Source organism: Ovis canadensis, chromosome 17 (assembly GCF_042477335.2).
Source record: "Ovis canadensis isolate MfBH-ARS-UI-01 breed Bighorn chromosome 17, ARS-UI_OviCan_v2, whole genome shotgun sequence".
NCBI classification, from domain to species: Eukaryota; Metazoa; Chordata; class Mammalia; order Artiodactyla; family Bovidae; genus Ovis; species Ovis canadensis.
The window spans coordinates 55,392,032-55,419,741 of NC_091261.1; the positions used below are offsets into that span (position 1 = coordinate 55,392,032).

At 52.9% G+C, this 27,710-nt stretch overlaps 2 protein-coding genes and 1 pseudogene across 10 annotated transcripts; 1 reads left to right on the top strand and 2 right to left on the bottom strand.

Annotated features, from left to right (window-relative positions):
• Positions 1-237: 237 nt before the first annotated feature.
• NOC4L (nucleolar complex associated 4 homolog) lies at positions 238-5,985 on the bottom strand. 3 transcript variants are annotated; one of them, XR_011249886.1, is made up of 15 exons: positions 5,806-5,985; positions 5,343-5,463; positions 4,739-4,845; positions 4,383-4,490; positions 4,078-4,227; positions 3,896-3,995; positions 3,782-3,816; positions 3,395-3,445; positions 3,193-3,304; positions 2,896-2,956; positions 2,401-2,511; positions 2,088-2,248; positions 1,919-2,001; positions 1,512-1,782; positions 238-1,406 (listed from the first exon to the last, which is right to left on the bottom strand). XR_011249886.1 is itself a non-coding variant. In XM_069557416.1 (15 exons), the coding sequence occupies exons 1-15, from the start codon at positions 5,920-5,922 to the stop codon at positions 1,287-1,289; spliced, it is 1,551 nt and encodes a 516-aa protein (XP_069413517.1). In that variant the 5' UTR covers positions 5,923-5,985; the 3' UTR covers positions 238-1,286. The 3 variants fall into 3 exon arrangements, 2 of the variants coding, with proteins under 2 accessions (XP_069413517.1, XP_069413518.1); XM_069557416.1 differs by having other exon boundaries at positions 1,512-1,625; XM_069557417.1 differs by lacking the exon at positions 3,782-3,816 and having other exon boundaries at positions 1,512-1,625; positions 3,395-3,482; positions 3,892-3,995.
• Positions 5,986-5,998: 13 nt separating this feature from the next.
• Positions 5,999-12,588, top strand: DDX51 (DEAD-box helicase 51). 7 transcript variants are annotated; one of them, XM_069557415.1, is made up of 15 exons: positions 5,999-6,348; positions 6,433-6,584; positions 8,429-8,579; positions 8,890-9,035; positions 9,121-9,192; positions 9,285-9,391; positions 9,558-9,666; positions 9,736-9,881; positions 10,016-10,214; positions 10,292-10,407; positions 10,497-10,613; positions 10,810-10,911; positions 11,027-11,090; positions 11,194-11,328; positions 11,516-12,588. In XM_069557415.1, exons 1-15 carry the CDS (start codon positions 6,045-6,047, stop codon positions 11,540-11,542), a joined length of 1,947 nt encoding a protein of 648 aa, XP_069413516.1. In that variant the 5' UTR covers positions 5,999-6,044; the 3' UTR covers positions 11,543-12,588. The 7 variants fall into 7 exon arrangements, 2 of the variants coding, with proteins under 2 accessions (XP_069413516.1, XP_069413515.1); XR_011249885.1 differs by having other exon boundaries at positions 6,007-6,348; positions 10,016-10,182; XR_011249882.1 differs by having other exon boundaries at positions 6,007-6,348; positions 10,704-10,911; positions 11,516-12,157.
• Positions 12,589-18,125: 5,537 nt separating this feature from the next.
• On the bottom strand, positions 18,126-27,403 carry LOC138422467 (tRNA (cytidine(32)/guanosine(34)-2'-O)-methyltransferase pseudogene; annotated as a pseudogene).
• Between the last annotated feature and the right edge of the window lie 307 nt (positions 27,404-27,710).

Below are 27,710 nucleotides of genomic sequence, written 5' to 3' on the forward strand. Positions count from 1 at the left end.
CCCCAGCAGGATATCCCCAAATCCCCTCTCCAACCCTGCTCAGTTCTCACCACCCACTTACTGCTCACCTACAGCCACTTAGCCAATGGCATGGCCCCTGGGAAGGGCACTCTCAGCCCCCTCAACCATCACAAAGTGAAGCTGCCTAGGGGTCAGAGTGGCTGTGGGCGGGCGTCCCCAAGTGAGGAACTGCGGGGAGCACAGGAGGCTGAACCCACGTAAGACCAAGAAAACGTGTTCACATTGCATAATTTATTTAAAATTTTTACATACTGCTATTTTTCAAGAAAAGCGAGAGGACTCAGGCCCGTCCAGCACTGCCCCCTGGTGTCCCTGATGAGGCCATGGCAGCCTCTCGCTCACTGAGCACTCCCGGCGGCAGGCTGTCCGGGACCCTGGAAACCACGCACCAGGAACGTGCATGAGGGCCCCCCGAGGCAGGCCCTGTGCCCCAGGGACAAGGCGATCTCCAGGTCGAGGAGGAGCGTCCCTGGTTCTCTCAGGACAGTGGGGCCATGCCGTGTGCTGCTCCCAATGGGGTGCTGAGCGCACACTAGGACCCTGGGCCAGGAGTGAGGGTCCCTGGAGACCGAACTGGCTGAACTATTCCCTGCTGTGACTCCCAGGGTGTCTGCTGTGAGCTTCCGCCCTGCTCCTCTGAACAGGAGTGCAGGCGGAGGTGGGGAGGGGTATGCCCAGAACACGGTGGGGACAGGTGGCTGGTGGGGGCAGCGAGCATCTCTCCCTGCTGGGCCCCCTGCCCCGCCCCTGGCTTGCTCAGTCCCTGCCAAATGTAAGCTAGCACCAGTTGTGTGCTTGAATAAACCAGTTTCTTAAAGAAATGGGGTCACTGCTGTAGATGCAGAACCAAGCACCCACGGTAAAACAGGAGATTTAAAAAAAAAAACAACCATCCTGGAAACACAAGCAGCTGCTGGCCTGTGGCCAAGACACCTGCTCTGATCAGGGCATGGAGGGGCTGGAGGGATGAACCAGCATGATTGTAATTGCAGCCCTGGGGGCAGGGACTGTTCCTGTACCCCCTCCCCCTTAAACCCCCGCCTGTGTCCCCACCAGGCTGCAGAGAATGGAGGGTCCCTGGGTAGCATGTTCCAGCGAGGCTAGCAACACACTGCAATTGTGAAGGCATGCTGCCAGCACTGATCCCAGCCCCACAGGCTAAGGAAGAGGGGGTAGGCTTCCCTAGACCCCCACCCATCAGCCCACCCGAAGAGCTCTCTTATGAAACCACTTATGGGGGGTGGTGGCGAGCAGGATGCATAGGGTCAGCTCAGCGTGAAGTGCTGGGCACAGAGGTCCTCCCGCCGGCCCAGCAGGCCCCGTGCTGGGATGAACTCCAGCGGCACCGACCCAGGCCCCTTCTTCTTCAGGTCCCGCTCAAAGATCTGCAAGGAAAGGACGGACAGTCAGTCTGCACTGTGCAGCCACAGCCACCCCATCCCCCTGCCCCCCTCCACCCTCTCCACTGCAGCCCCGCCCCATGCCCTTACCTCGAAGGCGGTGACCTCCAGCAGTGGGGCGATGCTGACCTCGGGCACGGACAGCGCCTGGTTGATGGCGCTGGCGGCCTTGGACACCTCGGGGTGGTAATGCTGCTGGAGGGCCTGGAGGGACACGTGGGATTTCACCAGCCCTCCTCGGGCAGCACTGAGCAGTGGACCTCCCAGCACTTCAGCAGCTGGGGGAGGGGGACAGAGTGGAAACTCCAGACAGAGACAGAGACTCTCTTGGGAACCCGAAGTGATGGGGCAAGATGGGATCCTGGAGGACAAAGGCCAGAGGAAGGAGCTGGGCAGAGACACACAGGCGGAGCTGGGCGGGTAGGCAGGGGGAGCGCCCTGGGGAGGATGACTCCAGGAAGCTCAGGGTGTGATCTGGGCAGCCAGGGTGCCCTCACCTGCAGCTCCCACAGGGAGCTCTCCAGGGCTCGGCTCTGGGCTGGGTCCTCCTCTGCGGGGTCATAGGGGTCGGCGTCCAGCTCTAGGAACAAGATCCAGGGCTGATCTCCACTCACCCCCACGTACTGGCCTCGCGGCCCGGCCTCCTCCACCTCCAGCCGCACTCACCAGGGCCCCGGGGCCGATGCATGAGGACCTGGCAGGCTGGGTGTCTGCGCAGCAGGTTGCAGATAAAGGGCAGGACCATGAGCAGGGCCTCGGGGGGTGCTGTCAGGGCCAGGCGGGCCAGGCGCTTGGCGAAGGCAGCCACCAGGTAGGCAGGCAGGTGCCTGGGCAGGGAAGTGGGTGTGAGACCCTGCTGCCCCTGCACCGGCCCCTAGCTCCCCTTCCTACCCTGCAGGACTCGGCGGGGCCCAGGTGGCCCCTGTCGCACTGAGCTAGGCCAGGTGTCCCCTAGTCCCATCCCCACCCCTGTACTCACGAGGATGACAGGAAGAGGTCGGCCAAGTGGAAGAAGCGGGCCCGGTACTTCACGTGGAAGACGGACGGATCGAGAAGGCCATACAGCTTCCGGTAGAAGTCAGGGTACTCTCTAGGGGGTGAGGTAAGTGAGGGGGGTACGTGCTGGGAGAAGCCACAGAGAGAATAGATCGGAACCCCGACCTGCGGGCCTCCCTGCTGGCTCAGTGGTTAAAAAAAATCCACTTGCCAATGCAGGAGACTAGGGTTCGATCCCTGGTTCAGGAAGATCTTGCATGCTATGAGGCAACTAAGCCCGTGTACCACGACTATTGCTCCGCAACAAGAGAAGTCACCGCAACTAGAGAATGCTCGCCTCAACGAGAGAAAAGTCCACGTGGCAATGGAGAGCCAGCACAGCCAGAAAGAGACAAATAAGTTTTAAAAAAATGCCAGCTCAGGTCAAGGACCTTTTAGCAGAGCTAAAAGGCCCACAAACCCCCAGGCAGACACTCACAGGTTGTGTTTATGAATCAAGATGAAAAGTCCATTCAAGGCCAGCAGGCTGATGGCTCCACCTGCAGACAGACACAGCTGTGAAGCCCCAACCTAATAGCACCCCAACTCGGGGAATGAGATTCCAGCAAAGCCAGAGGCCATCTGCCAGATGGGAGGTAGGAAAAAACCTCCAGCACAAATACTGCTGACCAGCTGGGCCCCTGCTCTCAACCCTGCTGGATGCCAGCATCCAGGAACGCAAAGCACCACCCCATGCCCAGTCCCACTCTGGGCCCGCCGGGCATCTCCTGCTCACCGATGTCATAGGCGCGGGTGAGGAAGTCGATCATGAGGCTTGGCTGCGCCAGGTGGGGCAGGATGGAGTCGTGCATGATCACCAGCACCTTCTTGCAGACGCGGAGAGGCAGCTGTGGGAAGCAGCAGGTCAGGGTGCCGGCTTCCCCATCCCGAGAGCCCCACACTGGAGCCCTGCCCTGGGTCCCTCCCCTTCGTCCTACCTGGTGCTTGAGGAAGCGGAGCCACATCTGCTGGAAGGCCTTCCTGTGCTCCTGCAGGGAAGCGGCAGGGGGCGAGGTCCCCCATGTTCTCAATGCCACCCCACCCTCCTCCTGCCTCTGATAACAGGACAGGACTTAAGGGGTCGCGGCGAGAGAAAACCTCCCTCAGGACCACAGGGTTGGTGTTCATAGCCCACCCTGTCAATAACACTCAGTACCCAAGAGGTCCGGGCAGGCTGCCTCTGACCTCCGGGAACCATGCCTGTGGGCATCCTCTCTCCCTCGGGGCCTCCTGTGACCCCACTGTCAAGGCTAGGAAGAAGGTGCTGGCCCAGGATCAGGTGGTTCCCAGGAAGGCCAACCACCCATCTGTCCTGGGAGTCTCACCTTCAGATGAATGACCTTCCACTTGTCTGACAGCTCTGCAAGAAATGCAACGGGTTACCAGACGTGCGACCCGGCCATGCCCCTCCTGCCCGCCGTCCCACCCCCAACACTCACCTGTGTGCTTCACATAGAAGCTGGAGAGGGTGCCCTCCTGGCGGGGCAGGCTCACAGAGGACAGCAGCATGAAGGCATTGTTCCAGAAAGTGAGGGGCACCTGCCAGAGGCCAGGTGAGCACCTGGATGCTGCATGCCCACTGCCTCCTCCCTCCCTGCTCCCAGGGACCCGGGTGGCTCACCTCAGGGCGCCCATCAGTGACCCGGGCCACGGTGTCAGAGGCGGCCTGCATTGTATGGTAGCGGATGTCATCGTGTTCCAGATACTCCTGGAACTGGGAGAGGAGCAGGGAGCGGTCCTCCTCTGGAGACAGCAGGCCTCCCACCACCAACTGCATGGGGAGAGCGGGGCAGGGCACTGAGCATCTCTCCCATCCCCGAGACAGGCAGCCCAGGCACGGAGCTCACAGAGCAGAGTCTAGGGGAGCTGCGAGAGTCCCCTCAACCCCACAACCCACAGATGGCCGGGGGAGACCCCAAGACTTACCATGAAGAGCTGGTGGGGGAACAGATAGTTGCCTTCCCACTTAGGCTTCTCCAGCGGGTGCTCACCCTCCAGCTGCACAAACTTCATAAGCGTGCTGAGGGCCAGCTCCTAGGAGGAGGGGTGGCAAAGGGACCACGCTGCATATCCACCACACGTTACCCCCTGCAGACTGGCGCTTAGACCTGCATGCCGGCAAAATCACACTCCTGGCAGAGTCAGGAGACAGAATGAACCCACACCCTCGAAACCAGCCACAGAAAGAGAGAACATCCTTACCAAGAGAGGGCCCCTGCTGTGCAGAGAAGGTGGGGCAGGAGCCGTGAAGGTAAGAGGCAAAGCCAATCACCCCAGCTCACCTTGACCTGAAAGGAGGAGTGAGCCAACAGCTCCCCCAGGCGGTTGCAGCAGCTGTGGTACCGGTGCCGCATCCACATCTTGTATTTGCGATTGGCCCCCCAGGACCCTGTAGGCAGGACTGGGTGGTCAGCCCACACCCTGACTGGTGCCAGCCCCAACCTCCCCCTGCCTTCTACTCTGGGCAACCAGGGAACGAGTGGAAATGAGTCACTGTGGCTCCAGACCTGGGGTGAGACCAGCACGTTCCCACAGGCAGGCAGGGCAGGCCCTACTTGGGCTAGGCCCTCTCTCCTCACCCCAAGACCCAGACAACCCAAGGACCAGCCACATAAACCTAAATCTTCGTGGTACTAACAGCCAACGCTCCAGAAGGTGAAATCACACAAGAGGCACGAGACACAGTCACACCCCATCCATCCTTTACTTAAACTCGGCCTCAAAGTCTGTATTACTTTGAACCCCATCCCTTTCCCCAAATATAATCCCGATCCCACACACCTGCATGGCCCTTGATGGAGTTTAGGGTGGGGTTGGGGGGGCTCATTCCATGTCAGTGAAGTCCCTCTCCAACCCTGTCAAGACTAGGCCCTCCTGGACACTCACCTGTCAGGACCATCTCCTCAGAGGGCAGTTGGCCCACAAACAGTTCTCCTCGGGCCAGCAGGGCCCCGAAAAGTCGGCTGCATGCATGCACGGCTTCCTGGATCTCCTCCTGGTCCTCAGACTGTGGGGAGACGCCGGTGTTCGCAGGGTACCCCGTCAGGAACTGTGGCCCCTGATACCTTTCTCGACCAGGACCTCAACCCCATCCCCCTCCACCCCTGATCCCGGCGTGACTCTCCCATCCCACCTCTGCCAAAGCTCCCCCCGCCCCGCCCCGGGACCCTCCAACCTAGAGCCCTGCGAGGCTGGAGAAAACTTCCAGTATAGCCCTGGACTCCACCTCACAATTATCTGCCCCCATCCGAGACCAAGTCCCACTTCGTCCGAGCCCGAGGAGACCCCCATTCTGGTCTCTAACCCGCGGACCCGGCCGCGACCCCCGCCACACCACACGTGCCCCCACCTGCAGAACGGCCAGGATGTCGAACACGGCGTTGGCCTCGCCGCGGCTGGCTAGCACCGCCTCCACCAGGTGGCCCAAGGCCCGCCGCGCGTCCCCGGGACCGGCGTCCCCCTCCATGCCGCCACCCCACGCGGGACAGACCAGACCCGTCGCTCCGCCGCCTGGCGCGCCACTGACGTCACGCCCCGCCCCTGCCGTCATCGCTGCGCGCCGAGCTGGGGAGGCGCGGGCTGGCCGGCATGGCGCTCTTCCATGTCGCGCGGTACTCTGGCCCCGAGGCGGCCGGGGCGGAGGCAGAGGTAGACGGTCGGGCTCGCGCCCTGCTGGAGCGGCTGCAGTGCCGGGCCCGAGAGCGGCAGCTGCAGAAGCAGCCGCCGCAGCAAGCGCCCGAGGAGGCCGCGCAGAGCGCGCCGGCGGCGGGGAAACGGCGGCGGCGACCTCGCAGAAATCGGAGGCGCGAGGGCGGCAGGGAACCGGGGAGTACGCCCGCGCCCCCCAACAAGCGGCAGAAGACGGACGACGAGGACGAGGACGAGGGCGCAGGTGGGGCCTCGCGGGGCGGGGCGGGGTCCTGAACTCGGGGCCGCGTGGTGCTGACAGCCGTCCGGCTCCGCTTCTGCCGCGCAGAGAGCGGTGAGGAGAAGCCGGCGGAGAGCAGCGTGGGCGCCGAAGCCGCAGGATCGCCGGAAGGCCGGGGCGGACCGCCCCCCGAAGAGGCCTCTAGACCCCTAACCCACTCCCTGGTGCTCGGGGGCTTCGGGAGAAGCAAGGTGCCAAAGGTGAGAGGCCCGGAGGAGGCTGCAGAGCTGGGGTGACTGTCGTTAACGCGGCTCTTGTTCGTGGAACAGCTTGGAGGACGGTGCCTGCACCTGGTGGGTGTCAGGTTTGCGTTCAGTGAGTGCATTATTGAGTAGGCTGACTACTACGCCTCAGCTGTTTTGTCTGCGGTGGCTACTAATCGTTTGAGTTCTGTGCAAGCTCAGCGTTTCTACCTTCAATTGTAAAACTTGTCTTTTTTCATAACCTATAAGATCGACTTGGTTTCTGTGCTGCTGTCACAGAGATCTCTAAACAGCTTCACTTCCTTGGTGCACCTTTAAGGAGGTTCTACTGTGCTCACTTGCTTTCCAAACAAACAGGAGATTCTACTGGGAGTTGCAGCTTTATCTTAGCACAAAGAGATTTCAGTGAACAATTACTGGAGCTAAAGCGTGTTTGGATGGTGACAGTCACTAGGAAAAATAAGAGAGGCTTGGCAGAGTCCGTGTGAAGAGATCCACTTTTTTTTTTCTTTTAGTTTTATCAGAGTATTGTTTATTTACAGCGTTTTGTTAATTGCTGCTATATAGCAAAGTGAGTCAGTTATATATTTGTTGTTCAGTTGCTCAGTTGTGTCTGACTCTTTGCCACCCCATGGACTGCAACACGCCAGGCTTCCCTGTCCTTCACCATCTCCCAGAGCTTGCTCAAACTCATGTCCATTAAGTCGGTGATGCCATCCAACCATCTTGTCCTGCCTTCAATCCTGCCTTCAATCTTTCCCAGCATCAGGGTCTTTTTTAATGAGTCAGCACTTTGCATCAGGTGGCCAGAGTATTGGAGTTTCAGCTTTAGCATCAGTCCTTCCAATGAGTATTCAGGACTGATTTCCTTTAGGATGGACTGGTTGTATCTCCTTGCAGTCCAAGGGACTCTCAGGAATCTTCTCCAACACCACACTTCAAAAGCATCAGTTTTTTGGCGCTCAGCCTTCTTTATGGTCCAACTCTCACATCCATACATGACTACTGGAAAAACAATACCCTTGACTATATGGACCTTTGTTGGCAAAGTAATGTTTCTGCTTTTTAATGCGCTGTCTAGGTTTGTCATAGCTTTTCTTCCAAGGAGCAAGCATTTTATATCCATTCTCTTTTAGATTCTATTCCCATATAGCTTATTAGAGAGTATGGAATAGAGTTTCCTGTGCTGTAGAGTAGGTTCTTATTGGGAGATCCACACTGAGTTGGGATCTGTCTTTCTCAAAGACAGAAATCAGCCTAGTTAAGATGGGGGAAGAGGGGCAGGGAAGTGTGTACCAGGCAGAAGGCCGGATTGGAGCAAAGGCCCTGAGGTAGTAATGAGCTTAGTGTATAAAAAGCATGGAGGGGATTGTATACTTGGGGGGCAAGAAACTGCAGGTCACGGGGCCCTGGAGCTGTGGCTCAGAGCACAGATATTTTTAGAGCATGGATGTTATCGTAGGTGTGAAGGTAAGTCCTTGGGTGGTTTGTTTGGCTCAGGAGTGGCACATTTTGGATTGTATTTCTCAGTTCCTTTAAATGTCACATGGAGAGTGAATTGTAGGGGTCAAGGAAAAGCTGGGGACTCCCCGATGGTCCAGTGATTAGGATTCCACACTTTCACTGCCAAGGACCTGGATTTGATCCCTGAGGGGTCAATCCCTGAACAACAACTCAGATCCCATAAGCCGTGCAGAAGAAAAAGAGCTGGGAGAAGTTTGAAGCCTTGCCTGTTTCTATAGCCTTTTTAGCCTGAGTGTTTTGAGTTCTTGGCTTCCCAGGCCTTGCCCAGCTGGTTCTGGAGAATTTACCCAGTCTTTCTCTTCTGTCCTTTGTGATAGGTCCAGCCTTTCCTGCCAGTGTGGTTGGCTCAGCCAAGCTGCGTTGGAAAGAATGTAACTGAAGGCTTGGTGCCTATTGAAGACATCCCTGCAGTTCACCCAGACCTGCAGAAGAAGCTGCGGGCACAGGGCATCTCATCCTACTTTCCAGGTGCCCCAGCCCTGGGCAGGTGGACTGGGGATGGGGGTGGGTTTCCTTCTAGAGCATGCTCAGAGCCATGCAGGCCTCACTCAGCAGCTGCCAACACAGGCAGCCCCTGTACACGTCCAGTGTCGGGTGTGGAGTTGGTCTTAGCACCTTTAGCCTCTTTGACACTCTTGGAGGCCCTGGTGCCGACCCTGAGGCAGAGCCCAGCCTAGAGGTCACGGATGGGGAAGACGCTATTTCTGGCCTCAGAGCCTGTGCTAATCCTGGGTGTCCCTGCACAGACATGACCTGCCTCTTGCCCTTCCCTGTCCAGTGCAGGCTGCAGTGATTCCTGCTCTCCTAGAGAGCACAGCCAATGGGTTTCTGGTCAGCAGAGGCGGCTACCGGCCTAGCGACCTCTGTGTTTCTGCCCCAACGGGCAGTGGGAAGACCCTGGCCTTCGTCATCCCTGTGGTGCAGGTGAGCGCAAGGACCCCTCACCCTCCGGTCGGGCATGCAGGCAGGAAGCGACCCTGCTGACATGGGCGGTCGTCCTCCTCTGCAGGCCCTGCTACATCGAGCCGTGTGCCAGGTTCGTGCCCTGGTTGTGCTGCCAACCAAGGAGCTGGCCCAGCAGGTACGTGGACCCCATTCCTGGAGGTCAGATCCAGGGTCTTTGTTGCTGCAGGGAGGCCGCAGATCACACTGGTGATCGCCACTCCTCTCCAGGTGAGCAAAGTGTTCAACGTCTACACGGATGCCACTCCTCTTCGAGTGGCCCTGATCACCGGGCAGAAGTCGCTGGCTAAGGAGCAGGAGAGCCTCGTGCAGAAGACGTAGGTTCCGCTGGGCTGTGGGCACCTTGGGGAGGCAGGCTCACTTTGTGCAGCTGAGCTGGAGCCATCTGGCCCCAGGAGAATGGGAGCGACTAACATCCACAGGGTCCCCGCATAGGAGGGGTCAGTGCCAGGGGACCTTGCTGAGCCACCCTCTGCTCCACAGAGCAGACGGCTTCCGCTGCCTGGCCGACATCATGGTGGCCACCCCTGGCCGCCTGGTGGACCACATCGACCAGACCCCAGGATTCAGCCTCCAGCACCTCCGCTTCCTGGTAGGTCACCACCTGGAGGGAGGCCCGGGCCGAGAGCTGAAGCTGACCTTAGCTTCCTGTCTCCTGCAGATCATTGATGAGGCTGACCGCATGATCGACAGCATGCACCAGTCCTGGCTGCCACGGGTGGTGGCTGCTGCCTTTCCCAGTGAGGGCCCCAAGGATCCCTGTGCTCTGCTCCAGAGAACGCAGCCCCGGGTGGTGACTGCTGCCAGGTACCCAGCCCTGAGGTCGCTCTGCTCCCAGCCCAGTGGGGCTGCCCTGAGCTGGTCCCTCGAGCTGTCCACGCTGGCTGGAGGGGCTGCTGGTTGGGCTGTGGCTGTTTTTCCAGTACCCCATTCCCTTTCAGCATGTGCTGTCCCCAGATGCCCCTGCAGAAGCTACTCTTCTCAGCCACCCTGACCCAGAACCCTGAAAAGCTGCAGCAGCTCGGCCTTTACCAGCCCCGGCTCTTCTCAACGGGGTCAGCGTACAGGGCCCCCAGCAACCCAGGCATTGATGTGGATGGGGACTCAGGTGGGAAGTACACCTTCCCCGTAGGGCTCACGGTGAGCAGGGTACTGGGGGTGGGGAGGGGGTGCATCTAGGCACCCGGGCCTGGCCAACGCCATGCTGTCCCATACAGCATCACTACGTGCCCTGCAGTCTCCGCTTCAAGCCATTGGTCGTCCTGCATCTGATTTTGGAAATGAACTTCTCACGGGTCCTCTGTTTTACCAACTCCCGCGAGAACTCACACAGGTGAGGCCTGACTGCCCAGGGCAGGGACAGGAGCAGAGGCACAGGTCATTCTGGCCCTAGCCCACTGGCCTCTGGCTTCTCCCTCCCAGGCTGTTCCTGCTGGTCCAGGCTTTCGGGGGTGTGACCGTGGCCGAGTTCTCCTCCCGCTATGGGCCTGGCCAGAGGAAGAGCATCTTGAAGCAGTTTGAGCAGGGAAAGATCCAGCTGTGAGTACCTGGCGAGGAAGGCTGGGTCCTGCTCTGGGGAGGGGTGCTCACTCAGGGGTCAGCTGGGTTCCTGAAGGTCTCCTTGTGTAGGAAATGCGCCTCTGGACTTCATGGGAGTGTCCCGTGCAGACTGGGAGGGGGGTGTGTCACTGCTCCTGGCCTCAGACAGGACCCACAGCCCATTGTATCCCGGCAGTCTCATTAGCACTGACGCCACGGCCCGTGGCATTGACGTGCAGGGCGTGCAGCTGGTGGTCAACTACGATGCCCCCCAGTATCTGCGGACCTATGTGCACAGGTGCGGGCCTGACCCTGGGTCTGGGGGCAGGGAGGGCCTGGGGAGGAGCCACATTTCCCTCAGATCCCTAAGGGGTTGGGGGCCAGTGCTCTGCAGTAGCTGTGTTTGCTTTCAGGGTTGGAAGAACTGCCCGTGCAGGAAAATCCGGGCAGGCCTTCACACTGCTCCTTAAAGTGCAGGTCAGTCTGTGTGGTCTCCGCAGGAGGCCAGGGCCAGGTTCTGCCCGGGGCGGCGCAGGGTGGGGCAGGGAGGAACCTCATTCCCTCGTGTTCTTCCCTCCAGGAGAGGAGGTTCCTCCACATGCTCGAGGAAGGTGGGGTGCCCGGGATGGAGCGGCATGACACCCCCAGCGAGCTCCTGCAGCCACTGGTTCCGCGGTACGAGGAGGCCTTGTCCGTGCTGGAGAAGGCCGTCAAGGTAAGGGGCCGACTGCGGGGGCTCGTCTCTCATGGAAACCCGAGGTGGTGGGTGGAGACGGGGCGGGGAGGCCCACGGCTGGGCTCACTTTCTGAGCAGGCCCAGGGCGTCTTGGGTTTGGAGGGGCAGGGCTGGCACAGGGAGTGAGGGAAGGTGGTATGGGCCAACCCTGTCTCCCTTCCTGCAGGAGGAGCGGAAGCAGAAGGCAGCCTAGGCCAGGACTGGGGACTCATCAGTGAGGGCTGCCTCCTTTCTGGAAAGATCCTGAGCAGTGGCTGCCAGACGCATGAGCAGGAGACAGGGATTCCTCACTTGCAAGAGTCTTGGTCCGCAAGTACTCTGCTGCCTTAGACCAGGCCCAGGACACACACGAGGCTTGGCCCAGGCCCAAGACCGGCAAGGGGGCACAAGGTCAGGTCAGCTTCTGTAGGTGGTCTTCCTGGAAACAAGGCTCCAATGAAGCTGTTCACACTCTCCCAGAACTGACGGGGTGGTGTCTGCCTTCGTTTGGCTGTAAGTTGGGGGTCAGCCTTGAAGTGCCTTCAGGAATTCAGTTCTTCTAAGGACGTGAGCCACCACCCTGAGTGGGAGAGGTGGCCCTGGGTTCCTCACTGTTGGGTCAAAGCACTGGCCACTTGGTAGCCATTCCCTGAGAGGCATTGCAGAGACCAGAGGACACGCTATGTGGTCACCAATGCTTTACTTCATGATTATTCAGAGTGTGTGAGATGAACATCCAGAAAATGGCTTCGGAGCACTAACCGCTGGGTGTGAGCAAGCTTCATTTCCAAGACTTATGTGCAGACGTTAAATAAAGTGTTAAACCGGGGACGAACTGTGGCTTCTCATCTCTGCCTGGACACGCGTCACTTGTTTTGGCAGAGTAACAACCCAGCCCACGAGTCCTGGCGTCCCGAGTGCTCGCTGTCACCGAATCAGGGAGGCAGTGGCCACTACCTGGAGCTGCGCTGCTTTCTGCAAAAAGTCCCTGGGAGCACAGGGGCCTGCTGTCCAGCTGTGGTCTGTGTGTTGGAGGGATACGATTACAGATGGCTTGGCTCACACCTTCCTGAGGAGCTGGAACCAATCTGCGCAAGTGGCAGGGGCAAGGGGAGGCACAGGTGTAGCCGGTGGTGAAACAGAAGCCTCTGAGTCACTTGTCAGGAAACCTCACGTTGGATGCATCCAGTTTATTGAAAAACAGTGCCCAAAATTACTAGAGTCTTGTTTCTGATAAATAAACAGCCCCTGCTGACTGGGTCTAGCTTTTGCTCAGAGAAGGTAAGGTTGACTGGAATCAGCTTCCAGGAGGTGGAACGGGGCATGCCATAGACCCTCTCCCTAACAAAACTACTGACAAGATCACAAAAACAGCTGCTTAGAGTCTAGAAATTGTCCTAAGGGCAGATAGCAAATGGAGAAACATTTCTCTTAAGAAAATCCAGATAAGGGCCAGCTGTGTTTGAGCTCCTGTGCCACCCCACCCCCCACCCCTGCCCAGCATGGCGGAGGCTCCCCTCCTGGCGGTTTGGCCAACAAGCAATCAGAAGGTGCTTGGTGTCACTGATGACCCAGGAGGTGTGTACCAGACACAGGCCACCCCCGCAGCAGTGAGCCGGGACAGTACAGGTGTGACACTGACGTGCGGACGGCCCCACACACTGGCACTGTTGGTGGGTGTGACCCCAGCCCCACACCTGGGCACATGCCCCAGAGAATGAACGTGTGTTCATGCAGGACACAGTGTTCCTCCTAACAGCCAGGGAGTAGAAACATCCCAGGTGTTCATCACCCGCTGAATGGATGAGAACACGGTGTGCGTGCACTGGAATAAAAGGAATATGGGCTGGGGAGGGGTAGGCAAGGGCAGTGGCTGGGGTGGGTGCAGTGCCCCGTGGTGATAGGATTACTGGAAATCCCGGCTTGCCCCTCAGCTTGCCCTTTTCTTTACATCCAGACATGCTTGTGTCAGAAGAAGGTAACTAAAGACAACAGCTGAGCCTGAAAGTTTTGTAATACATGCAAGAGGACAAAAAATTGCAGTATCATGTTTACTGAGTATTGTGGGGTGGCCAGGCTAGCCCCATCCCCCACTGTCCCAGCAGGGCCCAGGGTATGCACAGTGGCCCCAAGCCTGTCCACGAGTTCTGGGAAGGGGTGTAAGTGGTGGGGAGGGTACATCTGCAGGGATACGAGTGGAGGCTCTCGGCCAGGTCAGCAGAGAGGGCGGGAGGCCAGGAGGCTTCAACCAGGGGCCAAGGGTGCCATGTGCTGAGGGCTTCATGTAACTGTACCCCTCAGCAGGGGGAGAGTGGGGAGGGGGTCTGAGTCCAGACCTGCTGGCATCCTCACTTCCAAGGAAGTAGCCAAGTGACCACAAGGAAACTGGACATGGCTTGCCTTAGACTTCGCTCTGAACCTGAAGATAGAGTCGACCTGCAGCAGCCCCTGCACCTGCTGGGCCCCCAGGGCCCTAGGTGTCTGGGAGATGGGAGGGAACAGTGTTTTCAGGAGGGCTGGAGGTACAGGTCACTTTTTGGTGCTGGGTTTCAACAGTGACCTGCTAGGCATGTTATCTGAAATAAAAAACGACTTCAGGAAAGAGTGAAGCAGGAGGGATTAACATTGTAGTAAACCAATTAAACAAACTCATAGAAAAAGACAGATCTGTCATTACCAGAAGCAGGGACTGGAGATGGTCAAAAGGTACAGGCTTCCATTTATTAGGTAAATAAGTACCAGAACGTAATGTACATGACAAGTGTAACTAACACGCTGTGGGCTACATATGATACGTATGAAAGTTGTTGAGAGTGGATCATGGGCTTCCCTGGTGGGCCAGGGGCTAAGACTCCACACACTCAATGCAGGGGACCTGGATTCCATCCCTGGTTGGGGAACTAGATCCCACATGCTATAAGTAAGTGATCCTGCGTGTTCTAACTAAATCCCACATGCTGCAGTGAAAATCAAAGATCCTTTGTGCTGTAACTAACACCTGGCATGGCCAAATAGATACATTATTTTAAAAGGAGTAAATCCTAAATTCTCACCATAAGGAAATTTTCTTTTCTATTTAATGTTCTATTTACATGAGATGAACATTCACTAAACTTGGTGTGATAATCATTCTATGGTATGTGCCAGAGCATTATGCTGTGCACAGTGGTGTCGGTCAACTACATCTCAATAAAACTGGGAAAAAAAGGAAAGAATGGAAGAGGGTGGGAACGTGGCCAAGCAGCAGTGGGCTTGGGCCCACTGAGCAGCAGGGTGGGCTGGCGGGCACTGAGCTCACAAAGGATCTAGGGGGGACCTGAGAGCCCAGAGCTGCATCCCCCGAGGTTCAGGAACCGATCATGTTTTAGGCGGCCCCCAGAGCAGGGGGCATGGCGGGGACCCCCCAGTCCAGCAGCTGCGCTGGTCACGACATCCCTGGGCAGGCTGGTCTGCCCTCCTACGTGACCCCTGGGTCAGGCCAGGAGACAGCATGGCCTCAGTGCAACCGCTCTGCTGCCCTCGCCCACCTAGGGGTGCAGAGTAAGGATGGGGAGCAAGGCAGCTCTGCCAGGTTGGGGGAGGGAAGGCAACAGCAGGTCCTGTCATCCAGCAAAGACCCAGGTGCTGTCTCTGAGCTGGAGCTGGGGGAGGTACCATACCCTGGGGCAGCAAAGGCTCCCTCCTGCTAAAGAACAGTCTAGAATGTGCCCACAGGTGCTTCTGGGAGCTTTCTCTGGCAGGTGTGTGAAGGGGGTACCCTGGCCTGCCAGTTTCCTCTCCCCCAACACATTGCCACCTTCTGATATAAGAGACAAAGGAGGATAGCGAGACTACGGCCGCAGCTCTGAACACCTGTGTGTGAACCCGCATCTCCACTCAGAGCATCATGACAGAGTCAGGCATGAAAAGGCAAAAAAGGGGGTTGTCAGGTATCACCCAATACTCCACCTATGACCGGACACTTGTCATCACCCTATAAAACTACGTGTGACCACACAACTCTTAAATAACCAAGGGTCCAGCTCATGCTCCCCTCTGTGAATCCCTATTCCCATCCCATTCCCTCCCAGATCTAATCCTAACATTTTTGGGGGAATTATTTTATAGACCCCAGATCCTGTGTCTCTGCAATAGAAATGTACTCAAAAACTGACCACAAGACTCTTAAATATTCAAAAATAATCTTCTGGATTGATAAACTGGTACAATTATTATTGGTATGACAAGTGTACTATGATTATAGTAAATAATTACTAAATATAAAAAGTGAAATCTAACAGATGGAGGGGGCTATTCTATTCTTCAATTAGTTCCTATATCCACAGGATTCAATGTCAACTCTATTGTTTTCCAATTTACAGATCAAAACACCGAAAAAAATCTCATTCCCAAAAATAAACGGATGGGATGAGAAAGAGCTTTGTTGTTGAAACGTTCCTCAATCCTTTGCTCCCTTTCTGAGCTCTCGGGTCTGTGGCCAAAAACTGCATCCAGACCAGTACCCTCCCAGCTGGAAGGACGAGTCCTGCAGGTGGAGACAAAGCAGAAGCCACCACCTGGCTAGAAGCAGCTGCAGCCCCGCACCCAGCCCACTAGAGAGCATCTGTCCTCAGACCTGTGCCCACACAGGCAACTGTGGGCACAGCAGGCAGAGGGACAGATGAGGGGTGTGAAGGCTGCAGAGGCCACTCCCCTGAAGCCATCAGGGAGGCACTCCTTGGAGCCTCTGTTTATCCCAACACCAGAAAGAACTTTCTGGTTTCCAGACTTATCTGAGAAGTTAGCCAGATTTTCTCCACACTCCTCTCAGTCACTAATTTTCTAATGGACTGTTTACTCTCCCATGAAGGTTTCAAAAATCTGCAGTGGAATCTGCATCCAGTAAAAAATCACTACCCCCACCTTTCTCTTCTGGGCAGTTTGTGGGATTTTAGCTCTCCAACCAGGACTTTGGCAGTGAAAGCTTGGAGCCCTAACCACTGGACCTTCAGTGAAAGTGTCAGTCACGTTCTACTCTTTGCAACCCCATGGACTGTAGCCTGTCAGACTCCTCTGCCCATGGAATTCTCCAGGCAAGAATCCTGGAGTGTGTTGCCACTTCCTTCTCCAGGGGCTCTTCCTCAATTCAAGGACCGAACCGGAATCTCCTGCATTGCAGGTAGACTCTTTACCTACTGAGCCACCAGGGATCTGGTACTGGACCGCCAGGGAAATCCCCAAATTTTTTGATGCATGGTATAGTGAGTGTTGAGAAAGGCTATGAACAGGACATTTGCATCACCCCCAAATCTCCAATGGCCCTTCCTTTCCCCCCACCGCCATCTCACCCCTAAAACTCCCAAGCTGTAGTCTGACTCTATAGTTCTGCCATCTCCAGGATGTCATATAGATGAAATCATACAGAATGCAGGGGCTTCCCTGGTGGCTCAACCGGTAAAGAACCTGCCTGCTAGGAGATGTGATCCCGGAGTCGGGAAGATCCCCTAGAGAAGGAAATGGCAGCCCAATCCAGTATTTTTTTTTTTTTTCCCTTCAGTATTCTTGCCTGGAAATCTCATGGACAGAGGAGCCTGGGGAGCTACAGTCCATGGGGTTGCAAAAGAGTCAGGCATGATTAGCAACTAAACAACAACGAAGCAACCACCTGTATTCTGGGAGATGAAAACATTACATGACATACTAGCACCTGGATCCACAGTGGGTTTTGAGCGACTGAGCATGCACACGCTTGCTCTTTGGATGATGGTGAATTGAGCTGTCTGGACCAATCCAGTATTCTTGCCTGGAAAATTCCATGGACAGAGGAGCCTGGCCGGCTACAGTCCATGGGGTCGCAAGAGTCAGACACGACTGAGCGTGCATGCACAACTACAGAATGCAGCCTCTGGTGTCTGGCCGCCTCCTTTCTGCACAGTACACTTGAGATCCCCCTGCCGTCCCAGCACCAGCAGCCTGGTCCCGCTTCCCGAGTGCTGTGTCATTGTCTGGAGGGAACGCAGTCTGCTTCTCCGTTTGCCAGGTGAATGACTGGGTTGCTTCCAGTTTGCGGAGATTATGAACAAAGCTGCTCTAAATGTTTGCATACAGGTGATTATGTAAATGCCTGTTTTCACCCCTCCTGTGTGAACAGTGAGAAGTAAGGTTGCTGGGTCAGAGAGTAAATGATGGTTTAAATAAAACAAGCTGCTTCCAAAGAGGCTTTACACTTTCAAGTGCCCACCAACAGAGCATGGGAACGGGCTGTCCTACATCCTCAGGAGCCAAGGTCTTCACTTTTGAGCCAGTCTAACATGTGTGTCCTTGTATCTCACTGCTGTTTTTTAAATATATGAACTTTTAAAAATCAGTACATCTAATTATGACATCTTATTCAAAGTAGTGGCCAACGTGAACAACATTTTAAGATGCCCACAACTGTAACACAACACAAAAAAGTAACTGATCTGTAGTAGTGGGAAAGTTGCAGGCATTGCTTTTACTACCGTGATTTGCTGCCAGCATTCAGGTTCCCTAGCAAAGCTAAAATTTCAGCTATATCCGTGAAAATAAAGATGTAATATTTTCTTCCATCAATTTCACAGATACTGCTGACTTTTACCAGGGTTTAGAAGTCCTGCTTTCAGAGTAAATTCTGGACACATTCAGGACACACAGCTGCAAAGATTTAGAGAAGAGGCAGGACCCTATTCAAGAATCCCCTCTGCAGTGCAGTGCAGTTTCTGTCCTTGCTGTGTTTGTGGTGGTTGCTGGAGGTTCCCACTTGCAGCCTGTATGTTCAGGACTCACTGATGATGTATTTGAAAACAAGTTCACCTACTCAAGTTATGGTTTTCCTTGAACAGCAAATAGCTTCCAAGTCCTTTTCAAACTGTCAGTTTAGTTAACGTGTTAAGGGGAACAATTCATTTCACTGTCTTCCACCTCAGAGGTCAGCAGGGTGTGACCTGTGGGGCAGCCAGGGACGGGGGCAATGTGGCCACTGTGCTGATGGGGTAGTCCTGGGGGCAGATCTTGGTCAGCCGCCCCTTCTTCAATGCTCAGGCCTCCTGGTATGATGGTGAGAGGGTAGGGGCTGAGTGGGTGGAGTCTACCTCTATTCTGAGCCGTCTTCTAGGCCCTGTGGGTAACTGCAATCTGAATCATAGGTGCTCTGGACCCCACAGGTCACAAATGGCACAATGACGCGAGTGGGGCCATCTAATTGATTGAAGTCTGGATCATAAGAGTGGTCCAGTAGCGGCTTGGTCAGGTCTGGCAGGAAGCCCTCAGGAGGGTCATAACCCTTACAGACAGCAAAGGCCTCGATGCTGGCATTCCGGCTGCTCCTGGGCTTGGCACAGATCACGCTGGAGAAGAAGACACGCAGCTGGCTGTAGACCAGTGTCACATCCCGGCCTCGGAAGATCTTGGCCACAAAGCAGCCCCCTGGCTTCAGGACGTGTGTAGCAATGTTCAGAGCAGCTAGGAGGAGCTGGGACTGCATATACTCGTCGACGTCGTGGAGGCCGGTCACATCAGGGGCCCCATCGCACACCACTAGGTCCGCGGGGCAGCCCTCAAAGTGCTGGACGATCTCCTTGGCAGTGGACAGCTGGGCGATGTCTCCCTGGATCTGCACCACACCTGGCAGTGGGGCCATGGCCTGAAGATCCACAGCCACCACGTGGCCAGAGCCCTGGCCCCCAATCTTCTGACTCAGCACCTGAGTCCAGCCGCCGGGGGCCGCGCACAGGTCCACGGCCCGCATCACGCCTTGGAAGAGGTGGAATTCCTCATCCAGCTGCAGCAGCTTGAAGGCGCTGTGGGCACGCCAGCCATTCTCCTTGGCGAGGCGGTTATAGACATCCTGCTTGTCCTCTGACGTCCGGCCCATCTCACAGTGTGTCCAGGCACCTGCCAACAGCAAGCTCAAATTTTCAGTTGGGAGAAAAGGAATGAAGCAGGTCACCAGTCCAGGAGCAGTACAAGCCTCGGCGGGAGCGCAAACCAGTGAGAAGTTACAGGATTTCAGTTTGTGTTCTCAGTTGATCTGAGTATCTGTCGCAGATGCCTAAGGGCAAGTGGAGTGTGGCAAGCTTATCATCAAGGAAAGCGGTGGTTCGTGCGAAGCCAAGACCAGACCTGAATGTACCACGTGAGTTTCAGTATCTTATGCCTATGTGGCCAGTCTGGTGAACTCTCTCACTGTTGTTCTGCAGGGGGCACAGGTTCAATCCGTGGTCAGGTCAGGAAACCAGGACCCTGTATACCACGTGGCATGGCCAAAAACGAAAGAAAAGAAAAATGAATCATTTCTCAGTTTTCACAGTTCTTCACTGGGAAATGACAAGAAATATATAATATACTGGTCTCTGTCCCCAGCTCCTAACACAGAGCTCCTAGAACCCATGAAATCTCCTGAGTGGCAGGGCTGCCAGGAGGGTCTTTTGATCTAACCAGGTGACTCTTGGTGGGCTCCTGGCCAGAGGATGGTCACCAGGAATACTATATACTACGGTCAGAAGCTTGGAACCTTCAGCCTCCCTCTCCATCCTCTGCAGAGTAAAGGGCTAGACAATGAGTTAATAATCAGGCCCAAGTAATGGGACCTCCACTGAATCCCAAAGGACAGGTCTAGGGAAGCTTCCTGGCTGGTGAACGCAGGAAGGTGTGCAGACTGGAGCCCAGCAAGGGCACAGGGGCTCCACACGCCTTCCCCACACTCTGCCCCATGAAATCTCTTCCTTTAATCATAAACCAGTAACCTAGGAAGTAAACTTTTCCTGAGTTATGTTCTAGCAAATGATTCAACCTGAGGATCGTGGAATCCTGACTTATAGCTGGTGGGTCAAAAGGCCAGGTGACAACCTGCAACGTCTAAGTGGCACCTGAACTGGGCCCGTCTGAGGGGCTCTGCGCTAGTCTTGGGCTCTCAGCATCCAACTGAGTTCTGCCAGGACAGCTGGCCAATGTCACGGGGACCTGGAGAACTGCTTGGTGTGGGAAACCCCATGCATCTGGTGTTGGAAGTGTTGTGAGTACAGAAAATAGGTGTTTTATTATTTATATATTCTATGTACTTCATGTATGGATGTGAGAGTGGGACTGTGAAGCAAGCTGAGTGCCAAAGAATTGATGCTTTTGAACTGTGCTGTTGGAGAAGACACTTGAGAGTCCCTTGGACTGCAAGATCAGCCCTGGGTGTTCTCTGAAAGGACTGATGCTAAAGCTGAAACTCCAGTACTTTGGCCACCTCGTGTGAACAGTTGACTCATTGGAAAAGACTGATGCTGGGAGGGATTGGGGGCAGGAGAAGGGGACGACAGAGAATGAGATGGCTGGATGGCATCACCGACTTGATGGATGTGTCTGAGTGAACTCCGGGGGTTGGTGATGGACAGGGAGGCCTGGCGTGCTGCAATTCATGGGGTCGCAAAGAGTGGGACACGACTGAGCGACTGAACTGAACTGATGTACTTCATAAGTTGTGTCTTTTGCAAATGTTTTCTCCTAGTAACTCTTTTCATTCTCTCAATGTTTTTCATATAGCAAATGTTTTTAACTTATACTTTTTTTTCTTTTATAGATTGTGCTTTTGGTGTTGTATCCAAGAAATCTTATTAAAAACTTTGTATTTTTGTCCGCACCAGGTCTTCATTGCTGCACATGGGCTTTCTCTAGTTGGGGCAGGTAGGGGCTACTATTTGTTAGGGTGCCCAGGCTTCTCATTGCAGTGGCTTCTGTTGTGGAGCACAGGCTCTGGGCACCCGGGTTCAGTAGTTGTGGCACAAAGGCTTAGCTGCTCCCAAGATCAAGGATCGAACCCATGTCCCTTGCACTGGCAGGCAGATTCTTATCTACTGTATCACCAGGGAAGTCCCAAGAAATTTTATCCAAGGCTACAAAGATTTTTTTCCTGTATTTCAGAATTTTTACATTTCCAATCCATTTTGTGTCCATCCCTATGTATGGTATGAGATAGGGACTGAGATTACAGCCATAAAGTTTTAAATTTCAGTTGTTTTAATTTCTAGATCTGGTTCATGTTTTCATCTGCTTGGTCTCTGATGACCCTGTCTCTTCTCCATGCTTGTTATTTCCTCCTTTTGCTTCTTTCACCATATTAAATACATTTTCCACATTTTATTCTAGATCCAGCAATTCTAGCATCTAACATACCTTCAGCTATGAGTCTCTCACTCCTGAGGCCTCTGTGCTATGCATACTGTGGTTTTCTATTATGAACGTACATTCTGGGGGCGGGGGGGGGGGGGGGTCCGCTGGCCTGAGGCTTGGAGGTAAGGGTTCCTCCAGTGAGGCTAACATTTTCTGAGGTCAGTCCTCTGGGCTTAGACATGGTGCTAATGGTTTCCCAGCCCTCATGTGGTGATTATTCACGAGAACACCACCAGACCAAGCCCAGCATCATCCCATGTGACACAGAGGGAACTGAGGCTGAGAGGGGAACCTCCCGCATAGGACAAAATGCAGTTGGTATCTTCAGCCCCTCCAGTCCTTCACAACTTGGGACTAAAGCCCAGGACACAGATGATTCCCTATTTCCAAATGTGCTTGAATAAAGTACATGTACTGAAGACAAATATATTTTATAAGATGTTCAGATCTCATTTCTTCCATCCCAGTACAAAATATAAATTCAGGGGAAACATTTGTAAGTTTTTCAGATCACAGTATCTGATACACAATTTCTTTTAAAGATTTTTATGTGAACCAATAAAAAAGTTACAAAATTGCTTGTTTTGTTTTCGCTTTTTGGATGCATGGCATGTGGGACCTCAGCTCCCTGACCAGGGATCAAACCCACACCCCCTGCATTAGAAGAAGTCTTTTTTGTTTTTTAAATATTTATTTTTATTTATCCATTTATTTGGCTGTACCAAGTCTTAGTTACAACATGCAAACTCTTGCTTGTGGCATGTGGGATCTAGTTCCCCAACCAGACACTGAACCCAGCCGCCCTGCATTGGGAGTGCAGAATCTTAGCCACTGGACCACCAGGGAATTCCCTACTAGGCAAAGTCTTAACCACTGAATCTCCAGGGAAATCCCTGGTATAGAATTTCTATGCAGAAAAATTCTCAAACTCAATTTGAAGAAAAAAAATTTTTTTTAATTTTTCTGCCATCTGGTCTTACTTGCAGCATTAAGTGATCTTCATTGCTGCCTGTGGGATCTTTAGTTGCGGCAAGTGGGAACATGGCATCTTAACTATTGGACCACCAGCTGCTGCTAAGTAGCTTCAGTCGTGTCCGACCTTGCGCAACTCCGCAACCCCCAGGTTCCCTGTCCCTGGGATTCTCCAAGCAAGAACACTGGAGTGGGTTGCCATTTCCTTCTCCAATGCATGAAAGTGAAAAGGGAAAGTGAAGTCGCTCAGTCGTGTCCGACTCTTCGAGACCCCATGGACTGCAGCCCACCAGGCTCCTCCGTCCATGGGACCACCAGGGAACTCCCCAAAACTTTTTCCCGTTTTTCTATCAGTGTACAGTTGAAATGAAGTTTCTTAACTATATACAAAAAGAAATAGAGATGCGATAAAGGAAAAAACAACTATGTAAAGATGTTCTGTAGGTGGTTAGTCACTCAGTCTTGTCCAACTCTTTGCGACCCCACGAACTGTAGCATACCAGGCTTCTCTGTCCATGGAACTCTCCAGGCAAGAATACCAGAGTGGACTGCCATTCCCTTCTCCAGAGGAACTTCCTGACCCAGGGATCGAACCCTGGTCTAGTGCATCACAGGCAGATTCTTTACTGTTTGAGCTACAGGCAAGTCCTATGTTCTAAACAAAGTTAAAATGTTCTAAACAAAGTAAAAAGACAAAAATAATCAAGGGGGAAATATATGCAGTATTTTATTTATAGCTGCAAAGGGAAAATATCCCTAACAGAAAAAGAGCCCCTACAAATTAGTAAGAAAACAACTTACTGGGGAAATGGGGAAAGAGTATGAAGGGCATTTACAGAAGAGATCATGACAGCGGGCAACAGCATCTGAGAAAAAGTAACATAGTTCAACAGCAGGATGCCCTTTCACTTCCTCAACTGGCAAACCTTCATGATGTAAAGTAAAGGGTCCTCCCCCACATGGCATATAGGAATATAAGTTGCTATATCTGGGGAAAAATTCTGTCAATACCTGTTAAGATTTTTACAATTTATTCATTTTTAAAACCAATCGTTTATTAAACTTTTTATTTTATACTGGAGTATGGTTGATCACAATAAACTGGAAAATTCTGAAAGAGATGGGAATACCAGACCATCTAACCTGCCTCTTGAGAAACCTATATGCAGGTCAGGAAGCAAGTCAGAATTGGTCATGGAACAACAGACTGGTTCCAAATCGGAAAGGAGTATGTCAAGGCTGTATATTGTCATCCTGCTTATTTAGCTTATATGCAGAGTACGTCATAAGAAATGCTGGGCTGGAAAAAGCACAAGCTGGAATCAAGATTACTGGGAGAAATATCAATAACTTCAGATGTGCAGATGACACCACCCTTATGGCAGAAAGTGAAGAGGAACTAAAAGGCTTCTTGATGAAAGTAAAAGAGGAGAGTGAAAAAGTTGGCTTAAAGCTCAACATTCAGAAAACGAAGATCATGGCATCTGGTCCCATTACTTCATGGGAAATAGATGGGGAAACAGTGGGAACAGCGTCAGACTTTATTTTGGGGGGCTCCAAAATCACTGCAGATGGTGACTGCAGCCATGAAATTAAAAGACGCTTACTCTTTGGAAGGAAAGTTATGACCAACCTAGACAGCATATTGGAAAGCAGAGACATTTCTTTGCCAACAAATGTCCATCTAGTCAAGGCTATGGTTTTTCCCGTGGTCATGTATGGATGTGAGAGTTGGACTGTGAAGAAAGCTGAGTGCCGAAGAATTGATGCTTTTGAACTGTGGCGTTGCAGATCTTGAGAGTCCCTTGGACTGCAAGGAGATCCAACCAGTCCATTCTAAAGGAGATCAGTCCTGGGTGTTCATTGGAAGGACTGATGCTGAAGCTGAAACTCCAATACTTTGGCCACCTCATGCGAAGAGTTGACTCTCATTGGAAAAGACCCTGACGCTGGGAGGGACTGGGGGCAGGAGGAGAAGGGGACGACAGAGGATGAGACGGCTGGATGGGATCACCAACTCTAAGGACATGATTTTGAGTGAACTCCGGGAGTTGGTGATGGACAGGGAGGCTTGGCATGCTGTGATTCATGGGGTTGCAAAGTCAGACTCGACTGAGCGACTGGATGGTTGATTAACAATGCTGTCATAGTTTCAGGTGGACAGCAAAGGGACTTAGTCACACATATACATGTATCCGTTCTCCCCCTAACTCCCCTCCCACCCGGGCTGCCACATAACACTGAACAGAGTTCTGTGCTATACAGCGGGATCCTTATTACGATTTTATGCATGTATATCTTTGACCTATTATCCTAATTTAGTTCCTACTAATGGGAATCTATAGAAACAAAGCAGAACGACCTACATTTTAAAATACTTACCTCAGCTTTCAATGACTAAAATCAAAGATCTCTCTTGGTAAATGTCCCATTGCACTTGAAAATACGTGGGTTATTTTCAAATATCTTTTGACACTGATTTCTAACATAATTCCACAGTGATAAGAGAAAAGACTGTATGATTTAATAGCTTTATACCATGAAATTTTTGCACCTTGTTTTATGTTTCTGAATATGTTGCAATGTCTCCTGGTTTATACTCTATGGGAACTTGAATAAAATTTTTATTCTGCTGTTAGGTGAAAACTGTATAAATTTAATTATGTTGAATTGGTTCATAGCATTTTTCAGGTCTACTATATCCTACATTTCTGTCTATTCATTCTATTATTATTATTTTTTATTTTTTTACTTTACAATACTGTATTGGTTTTTTTAAATTATTTTTTTTCATTCTATTTTTGAGAGCTTGATACTGAAACCAAATCCAACTAAAAATCTTTATTTATCTACTTAAAAATAATTGTGATAGTGGATCTATATGTAACTTTGTTCTGTATTTTCCAAGTCTCCTGTAAATGTGTTATCATACTTTCATAATTTAAAAAATTAAAAAAAAAATTTTTTTTTTAATACTTACCTTAGTACGACTCTGTAGTGATAAAAGCCAGACTCTAAGTGAAAAACCCATCAATGGGGAATAATGAAATAAATATAGTATATGCTCACTGTGGATTATTATTAGTCACAAAAAGAATTAAGTTGTTTATCTCTTGACTTGAATAGATGTTGGAGATCTATTATGTGAGGAAAAAAAAGTGGGGTTGGGTGGCGTAAATAGATCTAAGAAGGACAGAGAACAGAAAGGAATTCTTATTTTTCTATGTTGTTTGAATTTTTATGAGACTATATTTTATAATATTTAAAAACTAACTGTAGGACTGTCCTAATGGCCCACTGGTTAAGATTCCATACTTCCAATGCAGGAAGGGCAGGTTCAATCCCTGGTCAGGGAAGTATGATTCCATATGCTGTGGTGTGGTCAAAAATAAATAAGTCAAAATACAAAAATAAGCCAGGTGACTTTCCCGGTGGTCCAGTGGTTAAGAATCCACGTTCCAATGTAGGGGGCATGGGCTGGATTCCTGATCAGGGAACTAAGATTCCACATGCTGTGGGACAACTAAGCCTGAAATACCACAACCAAGACCTGATGCATCCAAATACAGAAGTAAACAAATAAGTAAGTACTTTTAAAAAGTCAGACACAAATATATAATCTCTGTGGCAGCTGGGATGAAACAAACACAGCAGAACAGCAAAGCTGGGTTTTCCTTCTTCTTAGAGTACCTCAGCACCACAACCCTGCATCTAGCACAGTCTTTCGCTACTCTCCTCCACATTGTCGGTGTCACCAAAACTTTGAGGGCCCAAGAATCATTTTAGATCATTTTGTTCTCCTAGTCAAAACGTGTAGTGACCCATAGTTCTCAGGGTCATTCCTGAAAACCATATTCTTATACCACCCAACAACTGATGATCCTCCCCAAACTTCCCCAAGGACCCCTACATTCCATTATCATCAACTTTCAAATATTAAAACTGCACTGCTTTTGGGCATCCATAAAGGAAATTGTTATGATGATCATTGATATTTAATTATTATGAACCATCAGTATCAACAGGCCCAGGAGTAGAGTCACATCCAGAAGTACTCTGTATCACACTGTTCTCATTAAACCTATTTTTCTTTGCAATCTCATCTGCTACATATTGTTAAAGGAGAAAGTTCTATTTATCTATTACCTCGACGTCAACATTAAGTAGACACTTTTATAAATAAACTAACATGTCCATTTGCTTGACTAAAGGTTAGGGAAATGTGTGTGCAATACCTGAGTCATCTGTAGGCGTTGGCCGTCTCTACACAATACACAAAGCCCCTAGGAAGATTTTAAGACTCGACATCGCATCTGGAAAATAAACCTGGTTTTGAGAGACCCTCCACGCCCTCAGTTCTGCAGACGCTGAGACAGCACGTCTCATTCTCAGACCCCGGCCCCGTGAGGCAGGGGAACCGATAACCCAAATCTGGCAGCCTGGGAGCCTAGAGCTTTTTTGCACGTGAACTGCGAGCTACGCGAAGCTAAACCAGGTTTCCGTGAGGAAGGAATCCTTATCAGCTGCGGGGACAGACTTCCGTCCCTGAAACTGCCCAAAGGTGTCCGCAGTTCTCGCTGGGTCCTGGGGAAGGCCTCCGGAGAGAGGGGGTGGGGAAGCGCCTCTTCCGACTGACGCGCCCGGCGGAGCACCCGGAGGCGTCAGCACCGAAGACAGCGCCCCCCAGGGGCCAGCTGGGGGCCCCCGGGAGGAGAGTCACCAGGGCAGTCACCGGGGGGGCTGCGGAGGGTGAGGGTGAGGTGGGCCGGGGGAACCGTGGGGCCACGGGCGGGCGCGGGGGCTGAAAGCTGCGCCGCCATGAGCCGCCCTCCGCCCCCCGCCCGGGTGCGGACAAGCTTCTGCACTCACCGTGGCTGCCCGGCGACGCGACGGCGAGCGCCAGCGGGGCAACAGCTGCGTCAGCCGAAAGGGTGACCGAACCCTTCCAGCTTACCAGCCCTCTGGCCTAGCCCAGTGCGCAGGCGCAGCGTCGGCTGAGCGGGGCGGGGCGAAGGTGTAGGAACCGGAAAGAGAGGCGGGATGCGGGCGGGATCTGCGCGCCGGTGCTCGGTCAGCGCCTGCGCACTCCCCCGGCCTTGTTCTCCCGCGGTCCCCAGGGCCCAAGCCCTCGTTCAGTCATTCCGTTTTGCATCCAACTCGTCCGTCCGCTCCTCCCCCGTCCGGTCCACCCCCTCACCACATACTTAATTACCTGTTAACGTTGACGAAGCACATCTCGTCCTTGCCCTGATAGA

Bases quoted from the DNA above. Each gene is read 5' to 3' on its own strand.
- NOC4L (XM_069557417.1), bottom strand. From the start codon at position 5,922: ATGGAGGGGGACGCCGGTCCCGGGGACGCGCGGCGGGCCTTGGGCCAC. The intron at 2,957-3,192 runs GTGAGCAGGAGA...GTCTGTCTGCAG, and splicing joins CACCCGCGCCTATGACATCG to GTGGAGCCATCAGCCTGCTG. The intron at 2,002-2,087 runs GTGAGTGCGGCT...TCTTGTTCCTAG, and splicing joins GCATCGGCCCCGGGGCCCTG to AGCTGGACGCCGACCCCTAT.
- DDX51 (XM_069557414.1), top strand. From the start codon at position 6,045: ATGGCGCTCTTCCATGTCGCGCGGTACTCTGGCCCCGAGGCGGCCGGG. The intron at 6,349-6,432 runs GTGGGGCCTCGC...TCTGCCGCGCAG, and splicing joins GGACGAGGACGAGGGCGCAG to AGAGCGGTGAGGAGAAGCCG. The intron at 10,408-10,496 runs GTGAGGCCTGAC...TCTCCCTCCCAG, and splicing joins TCCCGCGAGAACTCACACAG to GCTGTTCCTGCTGGTCCAGG.